This window comes from Coccidioides immitis, assembly GCF_000149335.2.
Source record: "Coccidioides immitis RS genomic scaffold supercont3.1, whole genome shotgun sequence".
Lineage (NCBI taxonomy): Eukaryota > Fungi > Ascomycota > Eurotiomycetes > Onygenales > Onygenaceae > Coccidioides > Coccidioides immitis.
Genome location: NW_004504310.1, coordinates 4,165,645 through 4,184,333, shown reverse-complemented (window position 1 = coordinate 4,184,333; position 18,689 = coordinate 4,165,645). Strand labels below are relative to the sequence as shown.

The window sequence follows — 18,689 nt, the reverse complement described above, 5'->3', positions numbered from 1 at the left end:
CGCAGAACCCCGGTACCCCTGTACAACCATACATCTACGCAGGGCACGCCTGCGGACGGAATAAGGAATACGCCGTTTAGGTTTATTTAGGAATTCAAAAATAAGCCTCTTGAACTGTGCTGAGAAAGGCGATTAGACACGGAAGGCTGCTATGTAGCCGTCGATGCGGAGTGCGAAAGGTACTGTACATTGGGCGGCAGAAACCATCTTGCGAGCGATGAGATAAGATAAGATAAGAATGGATTGTCACATGAATCGCTTGCACGCTGGTTGGCTGCTGATAAGAATGTTTGCTGCGTTTGCTCTGTTGACCTGCTGCTTTTGTTCCCCTCTGATTGGATAATCAGCGATGTCCCGCCGCCGCCGCCTGCTCGTCCGATTTTCTTAGAACTTCTTCCATTTTGCGAAAGCTGGTAATTTCTGTCGTCGATGTTAGAAAGGGAAAAGGTGTGAGAATCCAAGTAAAGAGCTTCCTTTACTGTTTCTTGAGATTTACTAGCCCTTGGAGCGGTGCTCGCTCTTTCACCATGAGTGCGATCCTTTCAGCGGACGATTTGAATGACTTCATATCACCAGGGGTAGCATGTATAAAGCCGGTCGAAACACTGCCGGCCAAGTCTGAACGGGACGAGGTAAGCATGAGATGTCGCCCATCACCTTTCACCGCCCCAAAAAACTAACCCTTGGCACTCAGTCTGCCTACGAAGTGACCACAGAAGACAAAGTCGCCGCCGAAAACCCCTCACCCGCGCAGATATCCTTGACCGACTGCCTAGCTTGCTCTGGATGCGTAACTTCTGCGGAGGCTGTCCTGATCTCCCTACAATCTCATGCTGAAGTGCTGAACACCCTAGATGCATATCCTGAGCTTCGAGTAGACGGTTTTCGGAACGGAGTCCAAAATGGCGCCACAGGAGATGCGCGGATCTTCGTGGCGAGTGTCAGCCCTCAGGTGCGCGCGAGCATGGCGGCCACGTATGGAGTGTCGGAGAAAGAGGCAGGTTATATGATTGAACAGTTTCTTTCCGGGCCGCAGGGTCTGAGAGCTGGTGGACAACATGGTAGTGGTTTTACATGGGTTGTGGATACAAACGTGATACGGGATGTTGTCCTGGAGCTCACCACGGATGAAGTCACCGCGTCACGGGCGAAGTTTGACTCTACTGCTACCTCGGAGTCTGCAGAGTTCCCCATTCCGCGTCAACCGATTCTGTCGTCCGCCTGCCCGGGCTGGATCTGCTACGCTGAAAAGACCCATCCACACGTCCTCCCGCACCTCTCCCGTTTAAAATCACCTCAGGCTTTGACTGGAACGTTCATCAAGACCATACTCAGCAAAAGGCTTAATGTACCTCCTTCCAGGATATGGCATCTGGCAATCATGCCTTGTTTCGACAAGAAGCTCGAGGCCAGCCGGCAAGAATTAACAGATGCCTCCTGGCAAACAACCAACCACGACATTTTCGCTTCCCCTGCAATGGATCAGCCCATTCGCGATGTCGACTGTGTGATAACCTCAAGAGAGCTCCTGATGCTCGCTTCATCACGGAACATCTCTCTCCTAACCCTACCTCTAACACCTCTCCCATCCTCGTTCACGACACCCTTCCCGGATCCCCGAATTGCACAGTTTCTTTTTCCCAAGCATCACGCCTCCAACCAATCTGTCTCCTCCGGTCCTTCAGGTGGCTATCTCCATCACCTCCTAACAACCCATCAAGCCCTCCACCCCAACAGCACTATCCAAGCCCAACGTGGCCGCAATGCTGACGTGATCGACTACACCCTCGTCTCCGCAGAAACCGGACGACCCATCATAAAGGCAGCCCGGTATTACGGCTTCAGAAACATCCAGAACCTCGTCCGCAAGCTAAAACCGGCCAAAACATCTCGATTACCCGGCGCAAGGGCAGCAGTCAGCCGCAGGACCGGGATATCCGCTTCACATACGGCCGCGGGAGGAGGGGTCAGCGATTACGCATATATCGAAGTAATGGCCTGTCCCGGCGGCTGCACCAACGGCGGAGGCCAAATTCGCGTCGAAGATGCAAGGGATACTGCAACCATTGCCACCAGCAGCATCGATGGTTCCGCACCGACCGCCCAAACATCTCAGCACAAGCCCACGCCTCAAGAACAGCGAGCCTGGCTGGCCCGCGTCGACGAGGTGTATTACTCTGCAGATTCAGATTCTCATCCCCCCTCTTCCCCTTCCACCAGTCTCGGTGATGAAATGGAAATTGACCGCCCTCTTGAACCCGAGTCTCGATCACAATCTGTCCATGCGATTCTCCAGTATTGGTCCGATATGACAGGCATTCCCCTGCCGAAATTGGTGTATACTACGTTCCGCAAAGTGGAGAGCGATGTTGGAAAGAGTAAAAATGGCGCTGCCGATACAGCACGTGTTGCTGAGTTGGCAGGGAAAATTGGGGGAGGTTGGTGATAAAATAATAGGGGGCGCGTATTCTTCGCATTTTTGGCTGGCATCTACACGGATATGTACTTGTGTGGAATTTCAATACGACATCATAGAATATAGAGTCGCGCAATCATGCAACGTCACGATAGGCTTTTACCTCTGAAACAATAAGTATATAATTCAAGAATATTCATTTTTGCTCCATAAGAGAAAGACGTGTATAGTCCATTTGCTCGTGCACAGCCATGAAATGGACACAGAAATGAAAATTTTCGGGCCTTAGCCAGTAATCCGCTTTTCTAGCGCCTCGAAAACTAAGGAGGCACAAGCTACTGTTGCTATTGTTTAATTACCATTTGACCCTGCTTTGTGATGTTGACCACATATTTCACACGGGGATGAAACTGGGGTACGAGGACACCGCGGTATGGCCTTGTGTCGAGAGAGGCCTCGCTTCGATGGCCGCTTAAATACTTCAGCATTGAGAGATTCTATGCGAAGACTAGGTTCTTGTTGGTCCCCATTATTTACTCCCATGGCAGTCTTGGGTCGAAAAGGAAGACCATCTTGGTGTGAATATGTCATATTCTCATACCCTGAGCACGCAGCAACCTCTCCACTGCCTTGAGAGCCACTGCTACTGGAGCAAACCTTGATTTCGTTCAAGTCAAATGGCGGAGGTGATTCGGGGGATGAAGCCAAAGCGGATCGGACCGCTCGCCAATCTTCGGGGGATAGCGAGCTTGGCGAGAGTGCGGCAAGGGTATTATAATAAGTAGCAATCCAGTGATCGCAGCAAGGACCCGCTCCAGGGCATAGTGGTTCGGGCAGAGGGCTACCATCCCTTCTTGTGTAAGATATTGTTGAGTTGGAAGAATGATCCGACACCCCGGATGTCGGGTTCGAGGGAACAGAATGTCTGGGCGCGAAGTCATGCGGTCCTGGAAGTGGTGTTGGTGGGATCACTGATGGAGAAGGTTAGCTTCGTCAAACGAGCTGGCGCGGCTTGGGTAAAACAATTTACATTCGACATCTTCCACGGCAGCACTGGTATCTCTGGTTGTAGCTTCGGATGCATGTGCCGACAAACCGCTTTGTATATCAGGATCCGGTTTATCTATCATATGTCCCCGAAACATGCCACCGGGACGGCGGGGTGGGCTGTCACCCCCACCGGAGAGTGTGGCTACTTGCGGAAGAATTGGCGAAGACCCCCTAAGCTGCTGAAGTTTAGCCTGGAGACCATTACACTTTTCAAAATTGGCTTCCTGGGAAACTTTCGTGCGCCTGTAGAGGAAGTCATACACGAGGTCAGCAATCTCTTTCGAGCGATTAGGATTAAGCCTGATCATCCTCATCAACCTTTTCATCTCTCCAGGCTGGTGTACCGTTCCGTCTATTGTCGATGCCGACGAGTCAATCGAAGGTGATTGAAGTGGCTTTTCGCATGATGAATATAGATGATTCGGACGCCCAGGCGATGGTTCACGCGGCAAGGACTCGATTTTCTCTTCACATGGCCGATAAATAGGACCCGTCTTTCCAATACCGGAACTTTCAGTTTCGGAAGGACTTGCAAGCCTCGGAGGTGCACTCTTGCCCAAGTACAAACTTTCCGAATCAAACGCCCCGTTTATAATCTCGGCAAAGGCCTTTTCCCTTGCGTCAGGAGATAGTTCCTTCGATATCTTCTGAGGGCTATGATGAACATCTTCTCCTCTCCAACGATCGTCAATTGACAACGAGGAGAACGTTGGTTCAAGATCAACTGAGGGGGGGCTATAAAGTTCGTTGTTGGGCCGCCAGTAATCAGGTCTTCGCCTCCATTTTGGCGGTGATCTAGGGCCCATTGACTTCCTATAAATGACGTGGGGGTTGGTACGGCGGTATTGTGGAACCCATCTATCGGGTGGATTGCGATGTCCATGTCGTGGGGCAGGTGGCGACAGCTCGTCCCGACGATAATAGCGACCCTCTCGGGGCGTTCGAGGGGTATGAGGGGAATGTTGGGGACGTCTCGCAACCATAGTGCGTCTAGTTCCTGGTGTAGATATCAAGGACGACTTGAATGATCGTTTGGGATAAATAGGTTCTAACGATGAAGTAACTTTTATTCAACGCGTAGTAGAGTTATGCACCTTTGAAAAGTAATCAATAGCTTGTACAGGGAGCGTAATCAGCAGCGAGGTGAATCCAAGAACAAAAGCAAAACGCCGCCAGCTCTTGTAGAACTTGACTAGTAGCCCAAAGGCGGTCGCGATAATGGATATGAAGATGCGACCAACAACGTGAGGCACGGAAGAAAGTCTTCAAAGCGAAGAAGACTGGGGCAAAGAAGAGACTACCGACCACGGATATAGCATAACTATGGGCTATATCCCAGATCTCAAGGCAAGCCCGACCACCAGCTACGGCCCACAGTGCAGGAACGAGACGGTGGGCGTGGCTTGAGAGAAGGCCCAGAGGCCGTGAGCTTCAGTGAAGCCAGCATTATTCGCTGTCCGGGTGAAAAGAAGTAACAACCTGGAGTCAGGCGATCCATACTGCTGTTTAGCCGAAGTTCTAGGGGAACAAACGGGCGAAGTCCGTCCCCGAGTATGGCTTCATCGTCCAAATAGGGCCAATTTGCAACTGAATCGCAGTGCACCTCGAGAATCGGGGGGGCAATTTAAGAAGCAGTATGCCCAGTTTGCATTGGACATCATTCACACCGGCTCAGAGACCCGGGTTCGGTTGCAATTGACGGTTGACGATGGACGTGCGATGCTGGTTGGCGATGTTGACCATTTAGTTAGTTAGTTAGTTAACATTAGTTTGGTCGGATGATGAGGTCAGATTAGTCAGTAATACGGTCATGTGATGTTGCATCTTTAAGGTTTCTGTCGCCGGTCGCCGCCCGCTTGTTTCTCAACCGCAAAACTCATCCACGAACAGCCTCTCTGCCTCCGTCGCCGTCGTTTCAGAAGAACAAACAAACCCATTTCCAGCTGTCCCAGGAAAGACTCTCCAGTTCATATTGATAGCCATGTCTCGCGAAGCCTACCAAGTCCCTTCCTTCGACAACCAGCAGCCCCAGTTTTCCGCTGGTGCTGGCTCTGCGCCCACCAATGCGAACGACGAGCTCCTCTCCGTCATCTATGTCTGCGGCGACTGCAGCGCTCGTGTGCAAATGAAGCGTGGAGATCAGATTCGGTGCAAAGAGTGTGGGCACCGGGTGTTATATAAGGAGAGAACAAAGAGGTCGGTTACTCGAGACTCCTTGCTTTTAGGCGTGGTGTTGTCGGGGGTTCTTTTTTAAACGATTTAGGGTACACAAGTCGCCTTGATGGATGCATGCTAATCTATGTATTCTTTTTCGTTTTTTAGGATGGTCCAGTTCCAAGCCCGATGATGCCCCGATTACACGCTAAGAAGGCCTTAACTGCTTTTGCGTCGATAAAACTTGTCCTTTCCCTTTTTACAACGAGCATTTGCAAGGCGCTATGGAGTGTTAATATTAGATGTTTCTAATCCCGAAAACCCAAATACATGTTGAGATGTCCAATTTCGCTTTTACCCTCGGGGGCACGATGTGTCCCAACCCCAAAATCCTTCTAACTGTGTACTCTGCATGAGAGTTGGAAATGAAGATGTCGGAGCTTATTACCCTTTTTTTTTTTTTTTTTTAATATTGCAGAAATTGAGCATCCCCGCCTTAAAGCCTGTTCGTGACATCGATAAATTTCTCAAGACACTTCAAGGCCTCTCCGCTCTCGATGGCCCAGCGCGCACGTCTCACGCCTTCTTTCCATCTGAGACCGCCGGGGCCACGTTCTTTGATGACGTTTCCATCATCTCCGGGCCCCATATTGCTGGTGTCCGCTTCGCAGACGCCAGAAGTAACGATCAATGCTGCCACATTCATGAGAACAAAGTCCAATATTGGATCATCGCGGGGGAGTTCGTTCCGTAAGATGCTCATCAGCTTTAGGGCATTTTCGCGTGGCGGCTTGCCACCGCCCACATCTGACAGTGGATGGACTGGCAATCCAAAGTCAGACGGCTGAATTTGGAACGTATCCAGCTTAACTATAGTTCTGGGTGGCGCCTCATGATCATGATCATCGTCATCGTCATCGTCGTCATCCTCGGTTTCGGTGCTCTCGCTTCCCTTGTATTCAGGGTTCGGGTATTCGGAAAGCCTCCAGCAGTTCGTCTTCCCTGCACAACTGATTTCGTCTAGATCTTCTTCGCCGCAGATTATCAGTGCCTTCTTAGCTCCGCTTATTCGAAGCGCATCGGCGAACACCGGTCCCAAACTTTGATAAGCGACACCTACTACCCGAGCTTCCAGGGCCCATTCCACAGGGTTGGCAAGCGGCCCCATTAGATTAAATATCGTTCGGAGTCCCAGGCCTCGTCGGACCGGGTTGGCATACATCATACCGGGATGGAAGTTGGGTGCAAAGAGGAATGCGTAGTTGGTTTCGGCAAGGACCTGCGCAATATTACTCGAGTTTACGGCGGATATCTTAGGTGGCCTAGGTGCGATTGAATTCAAGACGTCGGCCGAACCGGAGAAAGAAGTCTGTGCCCGGTTGCCATGCTTAGCCATCATAAGCAATGGCGAGGCTATGATGGACGAGGTCGTAGAGATATTGAAGGTCGAATGTTGGTCGCCACCGGTACCGACAATGTCACACTATCCAAGGATCCCTGGTCAGCCACAATCGCAACATTTACGGCGGATGAGTCACATACCAATCCACCTTGATACGCACCCTCCTTTCGACCCCTCTCTCGTAGGACTTTCCTCAATGGCCCCCTCTCGGTCTGTTCGGCAGCTTCGCGCATACGATTGGCACATTGCGCAATTACATCCGAGTCTCTGTCCAATCCAGTCGAATGTAGCAAAGTGAGTAGGGCAGCTGTCTGTATAACTGAGAGACGGTCTTCAAAGATCAATGCAAATGCTGAAGCAATTTCTCCAGCTGATACCTGGATCTCTGAGGTGTCGGGGTAGGCGAGCCTCTGAAGCAGTGGTGAAATGGACACTGGCTCCGGCTTGCTTGTGGGGCTTTCTGCCGCCATTGTAGCTGTGCAAATGAGTTCCTGTGAACTCCGTAAGCTCGGTATCGAAGTAAAGGCGTAGCAGATTCGTGGATGGAATGTAGATGGGTCAAGTGAAGGAACGAGAGATTGCTGTGGGACAGAGCGGTTGAACAATGAAGAACCAGGTAGCTCGCCAACGGGGGCGTTTTTAGCCCCTCCGATCACGCTGGCGGAAGAGTCATCGCGTGGCACAATCTTCACCGCCCACGAGGTCCCCCTGGCATATTATATAATCCCGTCGACGGCTGCTTATGTAATAATTATCACGAAAATCTGAGTGAACTGCGAAGAAATGTAGCAGCGCAAGCTTCGAGCGCCGTCAAAGTGGCATATATCCCTCAAACCCGCCTTCTTGCTGGCCAGTGGATGGAAGTCTAGCTTAATTGACACCTGAAAAACGCTTAAATCCAGCCCGATCTCCACTTTGCCATATACCAACTGTCTCAATGCCTCCGAGACTACGGCTCTCAACATGCTCGACGATCTCCAACTCCCTCCGACATGAGTGCAGAAGACAGTCCGGAGCTGCAATTGCAGCAATGGCTCTCTCACAGTCATCAGTCACTTCTATCAATCACATTCGAGGTGCCAGTACTGCCTCCGCCACCGCTAATCCCGCCCCTTTATATCAGCAAACACAACCGCTTTCCCATCGCCGACCAGAATACCGCAAGTCACAACTTCACCGCCAATACACCTCTCTCCTGCGAACAATGCCTTTGATACTCCTATTTCAGCATAACAATCTCAAATCCATCGAATGGGTAAATATCCGCCGCGAACTCTCCAACGCGCTGAGAAAAGTCGACGAAGATCTCATCTCGAAAGGAAGGACGGACATGCCACCGCTGGCAGACGCGATCAAAATGCAGACCATCCAGACACATATATTCGAAGCTGCTCTGCGAGTGGTCGACTTCTTCCGTCCCGGTGATGCGGCAGCAACTGTCGATCCAACGGCGCCAATCCTCTCACGAGAAGACCCCAGGTTAACCCACGACCTTTCATACACAGCGTATCAGGCTGTTCTCGACAAGCGTGGCAAGCACGAGCTAGCGACTTTGCTCACGGGTCCGATTGCGGTCGTTTCGTTTCCGTATGTTTCGCCGGAGCATGTTAAGGCCGCCCTGTCCATTCTAGCGCCCAGCCCGCCAACCTTCCCCGCTCCAACTCGCCGGGCGAATCCGGGTTATTACGAATTTGCTACGCAATCTGGGTTGCAGAAGCTGGTCATGTTGGGGGCAAGAGTGGAAGGAAAGGTGTTTGATGACGAGGGTACAAGATGGATCGGAGGTATCGAAGGTGGATTGGGCGGACTCAGGGCCCAGCTGGTCTACCTGTTGCAGTCTATGGGGGCCAACCTTACAAATACTTTGGAAGGCGCTGGAAAGAGTCTGTATCTTACGATGGAGAGCCGGAGAAGTGTTTTGGAAGAAGAACAAAACGGTGGGAAGAAAGAATGAGTGGATATTTGAGTACGTGAGTTGGACATATAGATACTCGTTCAGTTTTTTGGAGATGGTGCCATCTGTTCCTTTTTCATTTTACGTTGTCAGCAGGGCTTAAATTCATGTACTATAAGATGCAATAAACCTCTATTAGAAATTATTCAACGGAAAACCCTCTTGCAATAGCCAGCCCATATGAATATGATATTAACCCGGAATATTCAGTTCTATATACCAAGAGCTCTGGGGGAATAAATGCGCAACTCTAGCAAGTATAAAATCCGCTGTCCCACCAGGAGAGAGCAGATTTACACGAAAGCCCCGAAAATAAAGTAATAAGACCCAAAAAAAATAAAATAAAATAAAATAAAAGTAAAAAATAAAAACAAAACAAAAACAAAAACACATTTATACTCTGTCGTTTATCTCTGTTTCATCATCAGCCTTGTATTCATTCCCACAATGCACCTCACCAAATCCCAATCGCCATCCAATCCAACCCAGTCACACACCAATATCCCCGTAGACCAATCTCCGTCCTTATCATGACTGTGTTTTCGACATATATAGTCCACCGTGGCCGGATTCAATTTCGCAGCGATCTTTTCCGGCCATGTCTGTACTTTCCAGAAATTACTCGCGCTGAGGAAATTCACATAGAACGGGGATCGGTCCTTTTCGTCATCGCCTCCTCCGAGGGGATAGCACAGGGCGGCGGATCTGGCAAGCTGCGCGGTAACGTACTCGATTTTCTTATCGATGTTTTCGGTTTCGAGGACCTCGTAAAAGTCTTGAATACAGACGTGGCCGCTAGGACAGTTAGCATGAGGAGTGTTGTCCGCCCAGCCAGTGGCATCGATTCCCCAACCGCGTCCATTCCATTGCTTTTTGAGACTGTCATCCAACCCGAAACGGCGGATCAACACGATTTTGCCTCGTGCTACCTCAAGCCTAGGGACCTTGGGCTCGGTATACCATTTATGTGGATCCCGCGCATAGTGGTCGTGTAGAATCTTGCTGAGCTGAGCGTCTGTGTGCTTTCCCGGTCCTTCACGTTTGACGGACATGATTAGCGTTTCTGATGGGTTGCGTTGGAGAAACCCTTCGATCTCGTTGACGAGGTCGCGGAAATACTTATTGCCAGTGAGAGAGATTGGAAATACGCTGTGCACAAGAACAAGGTTATCTTTGCTTGGGTCGTCTGGATATTGAGGCTGAACGCGGATATCGAAGAATCGGACGCCGCTTTCCAGCTGCTCTCGTGGACTGACGGCCTGGCACCTCACAGAGGGTGGGGCGACATGGCAGGTTGGGGAATTGTGCGTGCCTGGGATCGACAGCGCAGACAGCAGCGTCTCGTCCTTGAGCTCCTTCATCCATGAATTGAGATTTGCAGACGAAAATATCGTCAGGTGCGACTCAGGAGTGATGTAGATGGCTGTCAGTCGAAAGCGCGGGTTGTCCTTGAGTGCTTTCATCGTAGCCGAATCGCTAGTGGGCACCGGCGTTTGAACCTGGTGACGCTCCCCTTCCACTTCGACGGTCAATTTCGACCGTTCTTTGTCGGAGTTCTTGTAGGCGCGAATTTCTGTCTTTACTGCGGTGAAAGGCTCTACGCGAACGGAGACATCCTCTTTAGAGACGGCCTCTGAGCCATGCGCGATCGCGTCCACTTCATTGGCTGATCTTGTTATATTGTTCATCAATGTCGCAAAGGATTTGGTGATGTTCTTGATGTCTGGTTTGGGGACATCCGGGGGCGCGAAGCGTTCCACATGCTTCAGTTCAATTGGGTTTGGGGTGAGATTCCGGATGGTCAAATATTCTGCAACCATGGTGGTCTAGGGCGGTCGTTTAGCGGGCTTTTGTGTAGAAAAAAGGGCGGGCGGGCTTGGTTGAATTGAATAGATTCGCAGTGCTAGAAAGTAGTTATTTCGACTCCAATTTTGGACAACTGGAGCGGGGTTCAAGGAGGGGAGGGGAATGCTGTGGTTTGCTAGTTGGTGTAGGGCTGAACGAAAGAGCACTAAGCCAAGACGCTTGTTGAGAAAATCGGTCAACGAAGCTGTTGATCTGATTTATTGAAAGCCTACGTAGCGAACTAGGAGAGCCAGAGACACATCTGAAGTCACGCCTATCAATGCCAAAAGAAAAGGAAAAGAAAAGGAAAAAGAAAAGAAAAGAAAAAAAAGAAAAGATATACTCCGTAGAAAAAGAGAAAAAGGGGGGGGTGGAATCGCCAGTTAGAGCTGGAGTGGTCCAAACGATATGCTGCCAGTCATCCACTTTTGACCATGGCTATCGCAATTCAAGGCCGCGTTGGTATCGGCTCGGCCGGCTTCTCCATACAGAGAGCAGATGAAAGTCGATATCTGGGGCGTGTCTGACGAAACGCCGGTTAGGGCCATCCCGCGCGACCCCAAGCGAAATGTGCATCTGGCGCGCTGGTACAGGCGCATGAGCCAAACAAAATGTCCGGTGTAGTACCATACTGGACTGTCTTCTCCGCTTGAGTGGTTTTCGACGTGAATGAAATGTCCAGAGCATCTCGCGCATCTTGAAACTCGTTGTCGCAGCGGCGAACAGCTATTGTTTTGGTCATTTGGGGGGTTTGGATTCCGGATGGGGGAATTAGGGCTAGCGGACAGGGCATCACTAGTCCCGGTCCGACTAGTGTGTCTTGGCGAAAGATAACCTTAAACCTTCCAGCGCCGCGTCACGTGCTCTTATCGCTCGGCGGCTATCGTCGGTGTTGCGCCGGCACGTCAACACCGCAACAATCCTTTTCGGGCTATTTTATGGGGTTGGAGGGAACGTCCTCTTTTTCCTCATCCTCGTCGAAGGAAAAGAGAGCTGTCTTCTGCCCCAATTCGCTTCGTCCACTTCTCCAGCTGCACCATGGGCTCCCTATACTGCAGAAGATCGCTCTCCAAGGCACTCCAAGCTCGCATTTCGTCCCGCATCCTCCCCGCCGCTCCCCCGGTTGCCGGCTTCAACCATCGCTCCCGCCGGCGCTTTCACAGCACCCCGGTGCCATGGGGGATCAGGTCTCAGATCCTGAAGGATGTCGGTGAAGGTATGATCATTGTGACCGCAAACTCCGGATCTGCCCACCGGCGGCATCATAGCTGACTTCTTGGCCGTTCCGCAGGTATCACCGAGGTTCAAATCATCCAGTGGTACGTCCAGGAGGGTGCTAGAATAGAGGAATGGAAGCCCCTATGCCAGTACCAGTCGGATAAAGCTGTAGATGATGTACGTTCTCCCCCCCACTTTCCGAAATGCTGCTTGCTAACACCGTTTCGCAGATCACATCGCGCTACGAGGGCGTCATCAAGAAGCTCCATTTTCAAGCCGATGACACGGTCCCGACCGGAATGGTACTTTCATTCAATTGAAATCTTTCTCCTAGTCATATATTAACATCGGGCTAGGCTCTTTGCGAGATAGAGGTCGATGACGCCAAATATCCTGAGACAAATGCCCCTGCTCCCCCCAAGGCGGAGTCGGCCCCAGAGCCAACCACTTCCGCATCTGCCGTATCTCAAGAGACGGCCCAAGAAGTATTGGCTGAGAATAGCCAAGCCCAGGTCGAAACCGCCCCAGCTGCGCCAAAGTCCAAATATGCTACATTTGCGACGCCAGCGGTCCGCGGACTGTTGAAGGAACATGGTTTAGACATTACAAAGATCACTGGAACTGGCAAGGATGGCAGAGTGATGAAAGAAGATGTGTTCAAATATCTTGCGGAGAGAGATTCGCAAGCAGCAGCCCCAGCAGCGCAGCCTACCGCCACCACGCCATCTGTGGACACTCCCCAAATCGAAACCCCAACACGTCTAACACCCATCCAGTCCCAGATGTTCAAGACAATGACCAAGTCCCTCTCAGTCCCACATTTCCTTTACGCCGATGATCTCAGCATCTCCGCACTCGCATCTATCCGACAGAAGATCCTTTCGCATCCTACCGAGCCACAGAAAATTTCCTTCCTGCCATTTATCATTAAAGCTGTCTCCCTTGCCCTGCAACAGTACCCTCTCCTTAATGCCAGAGTGGACACCACAACGAACCCCGACAAGCCATCTTTAGTAATGAGATCGAGCCACAACATCGGGGTGGCCATGGACACCCCAACTGGGCTCCTAGTACCCAACATCAAAAACGTCCAAGCCCGTTCCATTTTAGACATTGCGGCTGAAGTAACCCGGCTCGCTGCCGTTGCACGTGCCGGAAAACTGACTCCTGCCGATCTCAACGGCGGAACCATCACTGTCTCCAATATCGGAACCATTGGCGGAACATATGTTGCGCCTGTCCTGGTGCCAAACGAAGTTGCCATCCTGGGCGTTGGCAGGTCACGGACCGTGCCAGTATTTGACGAGCAGGGTAACGTGGTCAAGGACCAGAAGATGACATTCAACTGGAGTGCCGATCATCGCGTCATTGACGGAGCAACGATGGCAAGAATGGCAGAGAAGGTTAGAATGTATGTTGAGTCCCCGGAGACGATGATGCTGGCGTTGAGATAAGCCATAATGGGACGCAAGATACCCAGTATGCTGTTTATGTACTTCCTTGGTTACATGTTTCTTGGCTCTGGAGAGCATACAGCATCTCCTGATTGCCTAATCTTCTTTCTGTTTATTTTGGGAAAGGATATCATGTTTTAGAATTGTGTGCTTCTTGTATACACAAGCTTGCCTGTGGAAAGCGTTTCACATTCTTCCACCCTTATGGCCTCGCCTGCTCTGTCATACGCATAGACGATGTTTTCTAAAAAAAAAAAAAATATTAGAAACATATCGAGCCGGCAGTTATTTGTTAACTACATACGAGCCACCTAGTTCATAGCTAGTTAGCTGATCTCTATCCATTAAAAGAAAAAAGAAAGGTCTGTAACTTTGCATCGCTTAATATTGCGACTTACCTGTCACTCTACAAACTCTTTGACCGCACTCCACCGTCACAATAGCTTCCGGTCTGTTTACGGCAGGCCCATGTATTGCTACGCCTGTCACTGGTTGTGGTGTTAAACAAAGTGTAATTCCTTGTTTTCTGGCTGAGCATATTTGAGAACTCTGTGGATAAGGCAGCTCAGAGGATATGGTGTGAAACCTTCCGTAAAGTGATGCTGATGACTTTTCTTTATACTTCAGGAGCGCGGCGAGAGCGCTCCAGACTTAAACCCAAAGGCTCTCGAGGTCGTAGGCCTTAACGATTTAAAGCTTCGCCATCTCTCAATGCCGGCTGAGCGAGCACTTTTCCTAGGTGTTTGAGTGTTGTAGAGCCCTAAATGTCACTGCTTTGTGAGATAATGCTGACTAGCAGAAATGATTCAGGGTTGTAATAATAATGTAATATGTCATGACGCAGGGTTAGGACAAGGCAAGATGAATCCTCCATCAAGCAAGTCAGACAGCAAAAAGAGATAAACTGAAACTTGGAGGAGCCATTCAGAGACGTATACAGGGTTCCTCCTGTTCTGGCATTTCAAAGACACTTCTCCCGAGGAAAAACGACAACATTCGCAAACACCGATGATCAGGCGATCCTCCCTCTTAAAGCTAACATTCTAACTGGTTCACAAGAGGGTGACAAGAAGTCGTTATATTTCATATCCCTTCACCGTCTATCTACTCCGTACCGTGACCCCTTTCTGACTTGTCCGCTAATTGAAGATGCCAATCACTTGCTCCATATAATCATCCGTAATCGACATCTCACATTTCGCATCTCAAGCGCTTTGAGACATGACCCACGCATGGCTAACCGAAAGAGAAACGGGAAGCAACCAAGCGCCATCCGTACAGATGGACGGGGAGCTCCATTTTCATTCCTTCCTTAGTCCTGATTTGGCTCGTGGACAGGGATGGTGGATATGATGCGTCACAACAGCGCAAGAAGGCGCACGCCTCAAAAGCCGTCGACTCACTCGCAAGCTCCATTGTCGGTTCGGGTGCGGGAGTGTTTACCCCGAGGTTGAGAAGCAATTATGTATTGGCAATAGGAACAACGCGGTTGGCTAAACATTGCTGCCTTTCTTCTTTCGCCCGGCTCCGGCCTCCGCAGTAACCTTGAGCAAAGCCTCGGGTGGTTTGGGCGCTTAAAATGGTGCATGCCCGTCGGAAAACCACGCAACGGCGAGTAGGGGTCTGTGCACGCTTTGGGCTTTGAAACAGGCGCGAAGGACGGGGGAACGCGCTGTCTGGTCCAGCCGTGGCTGCAGATGATCAGTACGTTATTCCTCCAAAATTCGAGCACCCGGAGGACTCCGGAAATACAGACGTACATACGGAGTACAAAGCGCAGTTTGGTTAATTTGTACTTCGCTAATGCAGGAGGCCGGATACGGGGCCGTTGCTCATACATATGTTCAGCCCGCTCATGTATGGTATGATGTACGGAACATGTAGTCCGTATGTATGCATCCTCACCGGGGGGGCTGTGTGTAAAGTCCTGTTTTGGGCCCCGGCTTCTCTCTTCCTTTCATGCGTTTCTCCCCTTCAAAACCTTCGGTCGTTATCCGCCTTAGAAACGCCAGGGCCTGGGACCGTTGGACACCAGGGCATTCCCCCACCCCGGTCTTTGGTGTGGGGGCCTTACGTTGGAAGAATGCGCAAAGGATCGAAAAAGGGAATAAACGAGAAACCGGATCCCCGCTTCCTTTGCACTGCAGCCTGCAGGGCCCTCCGATCAGCGTGCCGATGTTATTTCGGTCGTGTGCGCGGGAACTTATATCATGGAGACCCTAGCTTTTCCAGCGCAGAAGCCCAGCTCGCTTCCTGACCAAGGGAGTTTCCCCGCCGTGTGCTAGTCCGGGAGTGTTCCTGTCCTTCCCCGAGAGAGAGCCCCTCTGTTTGGTGCATCTTATCCGGGTCTGGCCACCTGGTCGGTATGATGAAAGCGAGTGATAACTCGATGGGGAGAATTTGTGCGACTGTAATCACGCCTGGAATTGGACCGGGGTAGCTAATGAGAAATGCCTAGCAATACAGCAAAGAAACACACATCCCTCCCAGAGAGAAGAACAATAGCTAACAAAGAATCGAAACCAATTACAATTGATATATCGCGTAAACAAAGGAAAACGCACATGGGGTTCCCAGGAATACCCTCCTTTCTAACTCCTAATGCGCCTATCGCTTAACCGGGGAATCGCTCGATAGAAAGAAAATAAAAATAAAATGGAAATAAAGAGAAACAGCAGACCCACAATCGGGTACTCCGCGATTCGATCCTTGAGAAGCCGACTTGTTGAAGAATTCCGGGAAATGAGAACTTCGTAGAGGTGGCACAAGATCATAGGTGACACATATCGGACACAGCACGGGGAGTTAACTGCCAGAAAAAAGGTGTCAATGGGTCTCAAAAGAAAAAAAAGAAAAAGAAAAAGGGAACTCTACTCGTGGGAGCCGCACGCGAACAGTGCCTATTGTTATTCTCCCAATCCAAAAGAGAACGAGGGAGAAAAAGAACAACAGCAGCCCGTCGCCAAAACGAAACTCATTTGTACTCGTCCAGCTTGTTCTGCACCGCTACGTTCACGCGCCTCTGCACCTCCGGCAGACTCGCGGCGCAATCAACGGAGATCGCATCCCACTCCGAATCCGGCTCTTCCAGGTTCTCTAGCTGCGACTGGACCATGTCCGACTTCATGTAATGGCCCTTCCGTTGCTTGACCCGTTGTAGGAGGATCTGCTCGTCGGCGCGCAGGTAGATGAAATGGATTCTGACAGACGGGTGGTCGTACGCAGCAACGCGGATGACGTCACGATACTTGTGCTTTAGGGCTGAGCAGGTGACGATGACGCCTGCGGGGGAGTTTTTCGACTCCAGGCTGCTGATCGCGGCTTCGCGGAGCTGGATAAGCCAGTCCCACCGATCGGCGTCGGTCAAGGGAACGTTGTTGGCCATCTTGTCTTTGTTGGACGTGGAATGGTACTGTGAGCAGGAGAAGAAATAATGGTTAGCTCTTTGCTGTTCTGAAGCGCGGAATGCGGCTGACGGGATGCAGGCTGCAGACGACGTACATCATCTCCTTCTATGTATGGAAGACCAAACTCCTTTGCTAATCCCCTGGCAACTGTCGTCTTCCCCGAGCCGGCTGGCCCGGTGAGGATCCAGATATGCTGCATGGTGGCGTATGGATCTAGGGGATATGCTATGGGGATCTTTGGAGGTAGGTGGTGGGCACGTCTGTTGAGCGATCTGGCGCCGACTGAAGCCATGATATGGGGACGGCGGGCAGGCTCTTCTGTGGATAACATGGTGGGCTAGCAGGGCGCTTCTTTTGCCAGGAAAATGGTTCCTTTTTAAAGTGCAAGTCGCCACCCGAATTGAGTTGCAGGACGGTGAAACAAGTGGTTGATGTCAACGTCGTGAATAGCAATCGGTCCTAACACGGGAGTATGACAAGGTAGTCGCCTGGAGAAGGTATGTGTAAAGTATAGTACAAGTTTGTGCAAGTCCCGGTCAAAGCGCGTCAGTGAAGGGAAATGAAGGAGAGTAATGGCCGGTATAAGACTTTTAAGGGAATAAGTATTATTCAGGGACGGGACATCCCAGTAGGAGGTTCAAGACACGAGAATAGAATGGATGGATAGTAGAAAGGCAAAAAAAAAAAAAAAAAAAAAGAGAGCGAGAGAAAGAGGGGGGAAAGGGGACAAAAAGACCGGGGATGGTCTGGATTTTAAAGGCATTTTTCTTTTACTTTTTCCCTCTCTCTCTCTTTTTTTTTTTTTTTTTTTTCTTTTTTCCTTCCTCCCCCAGAGAAATGAAACCTTGGGACAGGTCCGAATCAACCGGAGGGGGATCTTCAAGGAGCTGTTGAGTCAACAATGATTGGAGATCCGAGCGTTGGTGCTGGGGGAGTTCAGGGTCGAAAAAATAAGCGTAAGTGGGATTAGCTCGAGCGAAAGAACGGGATTTAGGAGAGCCTTATTGGACCCGGTATCACGGTACTGGGAGCCGGAGAACAACCGATTCTGGGTCGCTTGTTTTGTTCCTTGCTTGTGGACGGGATAGCGGTGTCTCCGCGGCGGGGGTTTGGGGTTTGGGGTTAAAGGAGACCCGGCAAAAGGTGGGATTGCCTTCCGGACGCCTTGCCCTCCGAAACAGAAATAACTTTACCGGTTCAATTCACGGCTTCGAGATAGAGGCAACGTACCCCTCCGTAAAACTCATCGAGTTTGGCTCGCAATCGCGCAGCCGTCAGCCCGGGGCCAAAAAAAGAAAAACGAGGGGATCATGTGAGGGCCAGGGAGAGCGGACAGGATGGAATGCCATCCATCGGTGGACAGATTTAGCATCACGGCCAAGGAAACGTGGAGCAACGGCTTCTGAACAGAAATAACGGAGGCGACCTGTCTTGTTCTCCTGCAGGATTACCAACGCTTAACAAATCACCGTCTTAGCAGTGAAATTAATCGTCGCAGCTCCGCTCGGAAGCCCAATCACGGGCCTGCTGCGAGTAATAAAAATACAGCGAATGCACGAGCAAACCCGCCGTTCGATGCGTTTTTGGGCTGCTGCCCCGGAGGGGTTTTTTTTTTTGTAGATCTGGAACCCATCCAGATGGGCTCCCTTTTCAGTGAAAAGGAGACGGGAGCTGAAAAAGGGAGTCTTGTCTAGAGAGAAACCAACACTCGAACATCAAGCCAGCTAACTAACATCAGAATCTGCGGTCTGCGGAGAAAAATTGATCTGTCTCATTGCGAGAAGCCATC

The 18,689-nt window shown here is 50.7% G+C and overlaps 9 protein-coding genes across 9 annotated transcripts; 5 read left to right on the top strand and 4 right to left on the bottom strand.

Moving 5' to 3' along the window:
- Positions 1 to 428: 428 nt before the first annotated feature.
- CIMG_01627 (cytosolic Fe-S cluster assembly factor NAR1) lies at positions 429 to 2,446 on the top strand (the record flags this gene model as incomplete). The annotated part of the gene is made up of 2 exons (XM_001247855.2): positions 429 to 632; positions 695 to 2,446. Exons 1-2 carry the CDS (start codon positions 528 to 530, stop codon positions 2,444 to 2,446), a joined length of 1,857 nt encoding a protein of 618 aa, XP_001247856.1. The 5' UTR covers positions 429 to 527.
- A 133-nt stretch (positions 2,447 to 2,579) lies between these two features.
- On the bottom strand, positions 2,580 to 4,449 carry CIMG_01628 (uncharacterized protein; the record flags this gene model as incomplete). Its single annotated transcript, XM_001247856.2, has 2 exons — positions 2,580 to 3,387; positions 3,447 to 4,449. 2 exons carry the CDS (start codon positions 4,447 to 4,449, stop codon positions 2,768 to 2,770), a joined length of 1,623 nt encoding a protein of 540 aa, XP_001247857.2. The 3' UTR covers positions 2,580 to 2,767.
- A 235-nt stretch (positions 4,450 to 4,684) lies between these two features.
- CIMG_10783 (metallothionein-I transcription activator) lies at positions 4,685 to 6,067 on the top strand (the record flags this gene model as incomplete). The annotated part of the gene is made up of 4 exons (XM_012358896.1): positions 4,685 to 4,710; positions 4,936 to 5,212; positions 5,298 to 5,662; positions 5,789 to 6,067. The coding sequence occupies 4 exons, from the start codon at positions 4,685 to 4,687 to the stop codon at positions 5,811 to 5,813; spliced, it is 693 nt and encodes a 230-aa protein (XP_012214319.1). The 3' UTR covers positions 5,814 to 6,067.
- CIMG_01629 (anthranilate phosphoribosyltransferase) lies at positions 5,745 to 7,609 on the bottom strand. Its single transcript, XM_001247857.2, has 2 exons — positions 7,163 to 7,609; positions 5,745 to 7,103 (listed from the first exon to the last, which is right to left on the bottom strand). The coding sequence occupies exons 1-2, from the start codon at positions 7,490 to 7,492 to the stop codon at positions 6,117 to 6,119; spliced, it is 1,317 nt and encodes a 438-aa protein (XP_001247858.2). The 5' UTR covers positions 7,493 to 7,609; the 3' UTR covers positions 5,745 to 6,116.
- A 219-nt stretch (positions 7,610 to 7,828) lies between these two features.
- CIMG_01630 (uncharacterized protein) lies at positions 7,829 to 9,133 on the top strand. Its single transcript, XM_001247858.2, has one exon. It carries the CDS (start codon positions 7,960 to 7,962, stop codon positions 8,974 to 8,976), a length of 1,017 nt encoding a protein of 338 aa, XP_001247859.2. The 5' UTR covers positions 7,829 to 7,959; the 3' UTR covers positions 8,977 to 9,133.
- Positions 9,134 to 9,147: 14 nt separating this feature from the next.
- Positions 9,148 to 10,910, bottom strand: CIMG_01631 (phosphatidylinositol phospholipase C). Its single transcript, XM_001247859.2, has one exon. It carries the CDS (start codon positions 10,794 to 10,796, stop codon positions 9,384 to 9,386), a length of 1,413 nt encoding a protein of 470 aa, XP_001247860.1. The 5' UTR covers positions 10,797 to 10,910; the 3' UTR covers positions 9,148 to 9,383.
- An 860-nt stretch (positions 10,911 to 11,770) lies between these two features.
- Positions 11,771 to 13,861, top strand: CIMG_01632 (2-oxo acid dehydrogenase acyltransferase). The gene is made up of 4 exons (XM_001247860.2): positions 11,771 to 12,037; positions 12,113 to 12,216; positions 12,270 to 12,341; positions 12,396 to 13,861. Exons 1-4 carry the CDS (start codon positions 11,860 to 11,862, stop codon positions 13,491 to 13,493), a joined length of 1,452 nt encoding a protein of 483 aa, XP_001247861.1. The 5' UTR covers positions 11,771 to 11,859; the 3' UTR covers positions 13,494 to 13,861.
- Positions 13,862 to 14,393: 532 nt separating this feature from the next.
- CIMG_10785 (uncharacterized protein) lies at positions 14,394 to 15,750 on the top strand (the record flags this gene model as incomplete). Its single annotated transcript, XM_012358897.1, has 2 exons — positions 14,394 to 15,197; positions 15,303 to 15,750. The coding sequence occupies exon 2, from the start codon at positions 15,334 to 15,336 to the stop codon at positions 15,748 to 15,750; it is 417 nt and encodes a 138-aa protein (XP_012214320.1). The 5' UTR covers positions 14,394 to 15,197; positions 15,303 to 15,333.
- A 249-nt stretch (positions 15,751 to 15,999) lies between these two features.
- Positions 16,000 to 17,597, bottom strand: CIMG_01633 (thermoresistant glucokinase family carbohydrate kinase). Its single transcript, XM_001247861.2, has 2 exons — positions 16,995 to 17,597; positions 16,000 to 16,905 (listed from the first exon to the last, which is right to left on the bottom strand). The coding sequence occupies exons 1-2, from the start codon at positions 17,229 to 17,231 to the stop codon at positions 16,468 to 16,470; spliced, it is 675 nt and encodes a 224-aa protein (XP_001247862.1). The 5' UTR covers positions 17,232 to 17,597; the 3' UTR covers positions 16,000 to 16,467.
- Positions 17,598 to 18,689: the final 1,092 nt, after the last annotated feature.

Bases quoted from the DNA above. Each gene is read 5' to 3' on its own strand.
- CIMG_01629 (XM_001247857.2), bottom strand. From the start codon at position 7,492: ATGGCGGCAGAAAGCCCCACAAGCAAGCCGGAGCCAGTGTCCATTTCA. The intron at 7,104-7,162 runs GTATGTGACTCA...ATCCTTGGATAG, and splicing joins GTGCGTATCAAGGTGGATTG to TGTGACATTGTCGGTACCGG.
- CIMG_01630 (XM_001247858.2), top strand. From the start codon at position 7,960: ATGCCTCCGAGACTACGGCTCTCAACATGCTCGACGATCTCCAACTCC.
- CIMG_01631 (XM_001247859.2), bottom strand. From the start codon at position 10,796: ATGGTTGCAGAATATTTGACCATCCGGAATCTCACCCCAAACCCAATT.
- CIMG_01632 (XM_001247860.2), top strand. From the start codon at position 11,860: ATGGGCTCCCTATACTGCAGAAGATCGCTCTCCAAGGCACTCCAAGCT. The intron at 12,038-12,112 runs GTATGATCATTG...GCCGTTCCGCAG, and splicing joins CCTGAAGGATGTCGGTGAAG to GTATCACCGAGGTTCAAATC. The intron at 12,342-12,395 runs GTACTTTCATTC...ACATCGGGCTAG, and splicing joins ACACGGTCCCGACCGGAATG to GCTCTTTGCGAGATAGAGGT.
- CIMG_01633 (XM_001247861.2), bottom strand. From the start codon at position 17,231: ATGTTATCCACAGAAGAGCCTGCCCGCCGTCCCCATATCATGGCTTCA. The intron at 16,906-16,994 runs GTACGTCGTCTG...TCCTGCTCACAG, and splicing joins CATACATAGAAGGAGATGAT to TACCATTCCACGTCCAACAA.